This window comes from Eubalaena glacialis, chromosome 1 (genome assembly GCF_028564815.1).
Source record: "Eubalaena glacialis isolate mEubGla1 chromosome 1, mEubGla1.1.hap2.+ XY, whole genome shotgun sequence".
NCBI classification, from domain to species: Eukaryota; Metazoa; Chordata; class Mammalia; order Artiodactyla; family Balaenidae; genus Eubalaena; species Eubalaena glacialis.
The window spans coordinates 235,299,052-235,305,051 of NC_083716.1; the positions used below are offsets into that span (position 1 = coordinate 235,299,052).

Genomic DNA, 6,000 nt, shown 5'->3' on the forward strand with positions numbered 1-6,000 from the left:
CACGCGAGGCCTTCGTGTGTCTCCAGAACCTGAGAGGCCTGGATCTGAGCCCTCCCCTGCACCTCTTCTGCCCGTTGGGGCTCCCCCCCTGCTGACGTCAGCTTGTCCTGCTCTGAGCCCCAGGCCGTGCCGAGCTGGCTGTCTGGGCAAAGGGCATCACCTCTCCAGGTGCCCCAGTCAGGGAGGGAACAGATGAACAGCTGTCATCCCACGCACCCTGCCTGTCAGCGTCCCGGGGCTGCCGCGACAAAGTACCGCAAGCTGGGAGGCTCCGAGCCGCAGAGGTTTATCCTGGGACAGGTCTGGAGGTGTCAGCAGGGCTGGCTCCTCCTGGAGGCTCTGTGGGGGTCTGGCCCGTGCCGCTCTCCCAGCTCCTGGTGGCTCCAGTGACGTGGCTGCATCACCCCACGTCTGCCTCCATCCTTACGTGGACTTCTTCTCTCTGTCTCTGCATGTCTGTTTCTCTCTTTATGAGGACACCAGTCATTGGATGAGGGGCCCACCCTAGTCCAGTGGGGCCTCATGTTAGCTAATTACATCTGCAAAGATCCCTACTTTGGCATTCGGTCACGTTGGGAGGTTCCAGGAGGACGAGAATTTGTGGGCGGGGGACCCGGTACCTCCCACAGATCGTGGTTTTTCCTGCACCTGGGAGTCCCGGCGGTGCTGGCACTCAGGCCGTGCCGCGTTGAGAGTACTGGCTCGTGGTCTCTGCGGTGCGGGCTTCCCATGAATCCGGAGCCTGCCCTCTGTCCTGCCTCACGCCTGTTCTGCCTCATGCCTGCTCCTTCCTCCTTAGGCCTTACTGAAGATGGACTGCCAGGGCCTGGTGGTCAGACTCATCCAGGACTTCGTGCTCCTGACCACGGCGGTCGAGGTGGCCCAGCGCTGGAGGGAGCTGGCCGAGAAGCTCGCCAAGGTGTCCAAGCAACAGATGGACGCGTACGAGTCTCCTCACCGGGACAGGAACGGGGTGGTAGACAGCGAGGTGAGTGGGGCTGCCCTTCCCTCCACCTGTAAGATGCAGTGATGACAACGTCTACTGTATAGCATTTTTACGAGGACAACACAGGTAAAATGTGGAGGCAAGTGCTTGGCACATAGTAGGCTCTCGCCGAGCGGGAGCAAGTCTCATCCTTCTCGGGATCCTTAGTTGTGAGCCGGGCCCCGGCGGCGGCAAGGCCACTCTCCCGTCAAGTGGGACGTTGGAACGGCATCCTCGGAACTGCCCATCCGTTTCTGATCCTGATCTTAAATTACCTTCAGCCCGATGATGCTTGACGGAGCCCTTTGTGATCAGTTCTGGTTGGGGCTCTGCCCTGCACGGTGTGAAATGCATACCTGGTATGTTGTCAGCTTCGGCCAAGGCTGGTTGGGTTCCTGCTCAGGGAGTCTTTGTTTTCTCACTTGTTTTGTGGTGGTCACTTTAAGTTTCTGGAAAGACCGTCAGGCTTGCAAGACCTCGGAAGCAGAAGTCCCAAGAATAAGGGCATCCTTTATGCATGTGATGAGTTTCTAAATAAATGGAAAGTGCTACGGGAGGTTGGAAGGAAAGAGAAACCCATTCTGTTTGTTCGGTCACTACTTGGTACTATACACCTGCTCTCACACAAAGTGTGTTCTTCCCTCTGAAATGTGCTGGCCCGGGACAGAGGCGGCCTCTTTGGGTTCATTTCACTCTTTAAAAAGTAGCATCAGTGATGAACAGAGATGCTGGTACTAGGAGAGGTTCTAGGACCCAGTCTCTCAGTGTCCCCTAATCTTTTCTCTCTCTTTTGGTTTTGGACAACTCCACTATCCAGGCCATGTGGAAGCCCGCGTACGACTTTCTACTCACCTGGAGCCACCAGATCGGGGACAGCTACCGGGATGTCATCCAGGAGCTGCACATCGGCCTGGATAAGATGAAAAACCCCATCACCAAGCGCTGGAAACACCTCACAGGGACCCTGATCCTGGTGAACTCCCTGGACATCTTGCGAGCGGCCGCTTTCAGTCCCGTGGACCACGACGACTTTGTGATTTGAACGGGTCTCCGACCTTCTGATGCCCTCCCGGAGGGCTGCTCCGGGGCGCATGCCCTCTGTCTGCCCAGGATGCCCAGGCGGGCACGTAGAGCTGGGGAGGGAGGGAAGGTCAGCTCAGACAGACCCAGGGTCCCTCCTGGCTGGATCCACACCCAGGACCGAGCACACGCGATGTTCCACCCGCCTCCTCTGTCACGGGGGAGACCTGAAGGGAATTTCTACTGCAGGTTGTTGCCAATCAAATAGCTTTCTATTTGTTAAGTATAAATTGAAATTTAAATCACTTTTTTTTAAAGTATGGGGGGGGGCGCGTACGAGAAAGGTGGTATCTAATTTTTTAATGGACCATAAAGGTAAAAAAAAAAAAAAAAGAAAACACTTCATAGGGGCAGATGCTGTTGAGGTTTTTATGTTCTATAAAGACCTTTTTAAATTATGTTACAGATGTATATATGTATTTAAGGGTCATGGGGGCATTTCTGATTGCCGGATTCTCTTTGCATTTCAACACCTAGCACGGAAAGACGCTCGTTCAGATGTTGGACCTTTTTGCCTCTGTACTTGTTAAAAAAAAAAAAAAAGAAATCAAATAGGAAACTTGGTGTTTCAGTAAATGAGTGTGGTCCATGCCCGTTCTTTCTGAGGCTGTCCTAGTCCTGCGATTCCCTGTGATTTTTATTACCTTCTGTACCTTGGCCTCGTGTTGCAGTAAAGAAATGGCCACAGCACAGGGGAAGCTTTTTTGAGCTTTAGCAGGAAGAGTGAAATCCAACAGGAGCAATTTGGGTGCACTTGAGATGAGAGGGCGGCGGGCAGGTGGCATTCTCTATGGCCCCTGCCTGTGCGCCCTTAATCCTGCAAAAGAGCTACGCCATTTGGAGAGAGGTGGCCCCTGCAGCTCTGAGAGGTCCTGCTTCTCCCCGGGGACAGGGGAGTGCTTGCTGCAGAGCTCGAAGCCTCTCCTCTGGGCACAAAGAAAACATCACCACAAGCACACCCTACGCTGACGTCCAGAGGTGCCTGCTGCCATTTGCCAAATTCTCTACTTCATTCCACCTAAAATGTAACCCCTCTCCCCTCCTGGTGTGCCCATCTCTCCTTGGAAATAAATAGCATAGGGAAATCCTTTTTTTTTTTTTTTTTTTTAAACAATATGAAGATTATCTGAGCAGGATGAATATCATCTGAAAATGTTTCCCACATAAAATCTGGGACTTGGCGGACTGTTGCATTGATAACCTTGATGGTTGGAGATCAACTTGGCTGGGCTGAATTCTACAATTGCGTTGTGGATGCATCTCGGAAGGGAGTGAGGGACAGGGATGAAGAAATACTGGCAGATCAATAGAGCTGATCCCCAGGAAGGGGCCAGGATATGCGCTGTGCTTACATGAGTGATGCTGGGCCATCTGGGGTTCCAGCATCTCATTCTCTAAATCTGCTTTCTGGAAACATGCTAATTACTTAGTAGAATCAATGTAAATCCCTTATTGGGCTAAAACATTCTTATATATCTATTGATTCAAATACGGAAGACCAACTGACTAGAAAACAACAACAACAATAAAAAAAAAAAACACTACATGTTTTATGCTGCAAGAACCAAGATACACAATTCCCCCAAATCATCACATGAAATCACCTTACGTACTGGTTCTTCACTCTCCGCCTTCAGTCTTCCCAGAGAGCGTCTCTCACTCTTCCCCAAAGAAGAAACAAAACCAGTCGCACCTTAAATATTGAGATTTTTCCTCAGGGGCTTTAAATAGTTTCCTATGCAACATGTCTTGTAGCACAAGTTCAATTCTACAGAAGTTGCAGTAAATTTTTTTTGGATATTTTAACATAAGTGTGTGTGTTTTTTTTCTGTACCCACCCAGACTTTTAATAAAACACAAAACCTAGTGTAAGTACCTGTGCATAGAACAATGGCTCCGTCCCAACCCGGTCTCCCCTAGGTGACAGTGTGACAATTGGTTTAGCGGGTATCTGTTTTCTTGCTATTGATTTAATTGTTCTTGGAATATAGGGATCTCAGTCATCAACTAACTAATGGGAATCAGTGTTGCCTAGAGCACACAAAGGGTGCAAGTGGGTGGCTTGCCTTTTTCTTGGTCCTGTGTACCTGGAATTGGCCAATCCCAAACCCACAATACACAGCTGAGGGCCGAGCCATTTCTGAGTGCCGGGCATCTTCAACAGGTTACAACAAGCTGGACTCCCACGGGCCCTGCGCTCACCACGCCCTCTGGACCAAGCCCAGGGAGAGAACAGGATGAGGGTAGGGGGGCAACTGATGGAGACCAGCCCCACCTGCAGGTGGTGGGGAGGAGTGGGGCTAAGGAGAGCCCCCTTGAGAAGTAACTTTAATCCAAGGCCAAAGGCTGAGTAGGCACCAGTGAGCCCAAGGCCAGGCCAGACCTGGGGAACAGGGTGTCTGCAGCATTGAGAGTACAGGGACCACAAAGGGCTCACCCCCTCCCCACCACGGGCCTGGGGCGTGTTGTACAGGGGTGCACCTGTACCCTCCGTGCTTCTCAGTTCCAGCCCCGCCAGCCATATCCTGACACCCATTTTGCAGTTGACTGACTTACACGGCTGGTGGCAGAAGTGGTGGTTTTAATCCAGAGCTGCTGTCTCAAAGTGCCACATACCGGGTGGCGTAAAATAACAAATTTATTTTCTTGAGGTTCTGATGGCCAGAAGTCCCAAGATCAAGGCATCACTTGGCCGTCTGCCCCGTGTCTGCATCCAAACCTCTCTTTTCTTAAGGACCCCAGTCATGGATGACGGCCCACCTGAATTGAGTGTGACCTCATCTTAACTTGATTACTTCTACAAAGACACTATTTCCAAATAAGGTCACATTCACAGGTTGGGGGGATGGGACCGCCAACAGATCTTGAAGGACAGAGTTCAACTCACAGCCCCGCCTCCTTCCCCGAGGCCTTTGCATGTGGCTTGCTTGGGGGAAGGTAGGGAAGGAATCCAGCTGGATCTATCTGGAGGTCTCTGCCCAGGTTAATGCAAAAGTCAGAGGGGCAGAGGAAGGTAAATCTTTAAAAGGGGAAACTACTTCGGATGGGACTGGCTAGGTCACCAAACCTACTTTCTTCCTAAGCAAACAGCTCAAGTGTTTTCCAACCCCCCTTGCAAGTAAGTGGCCGAGTGACTCAGCTAGTGGCACATGAGTGTTGGTGATACAGGCGCCATCAGGCCGGTCCCATAGAACCTTCCGGGCACCCCTCCACTGTCCCAATTGAACAGAAGGAATTCCAGGGACCTAAAGGTGAGGAAGAGTCAGGCAGCAAAGCCCAGGTCCCCAAATGACCCCTTTGAAGGTTTGCTTTGCAGCAACCAGTTTACCTCCAGGCCCCGGAGGCTGTGGCGTTATGGCGGCCGGCATCCCTTCAATCTCAGGTTCCGTATTCCCAGATGACTGCTGTAAACGGAAAAGCTGGAGGGGTGACGGGTTTGCTCTTAAAAGGGAAACATCCCTCTCACACCTGGATGATGTCAGGTAAAGATGAGGAGAACTTAGTCACACTAGTTTTCCTTGGCTTGCGCACGTCCAGAATTGGGCACTACTAGTCTGAACATGAACGACTTTTCTACTTTTACTGAATATTCTCTAGGCTACTCCCAAGAAGCTTGGTTAAAATTTCCAGTCCTTTATTGATGTTGATTTTGATATTGATAATGGTAATAATTGGCATATAAAGTTATGGTGTTTGTAGGTGTTTTTGAGGACCAAATATTCAGAAGAAAGACTTCGTTGAAAAAAGCTGTGCTCTGATTTCCCAAGAAAAGGGCAATTTTGCGCCTGGTCAATTCCTGCCTTGGTCTTCGCCTGACTGTCGAGCAGTCACGTCAAGCGGGGCAGGCACCAGATCGTTTACTTTGTGGTCACCAAGACCCCACCCCTCAGGTAGTCTCCGGTCACCTGGCCGCGGCCGCCAAGCCCAGTTTCAGT

General features: G+C 51.1%; 1 protein-coding gene across 5 annotated transcripts in view; it reads left to right on the forward strand.

Moving 5' to 3' along the window:
• Positions 1-3,876, forward strand: part of SH3BP4 (SH3 domain binding protein 4) — a 91,383-nt gene extending 87,507 nt beyond the window's left edge. For all 5 annotated transcript variants that reach the window (XM_061188775.1, XM_061188784.1, XM_061188758.1 and 2 more), the window contains 2 exons: positions 800-988; positions 1,803-3,876. In XM_061188775.1, coding sequence (XP_061044758.1) covers positions 800-988; positions 1,803-2,027 — 414 coding nt within the window. In that variant the 3' untranslated portion in view covers positions 2,028-3,876. The remainder of the gene's footprint in view (positions 1-799; positions 989-1,802) is intronic.
• The last annotated feature ends 2,124 nt before the right edge of the window (positions 3,877-6,000 follow it).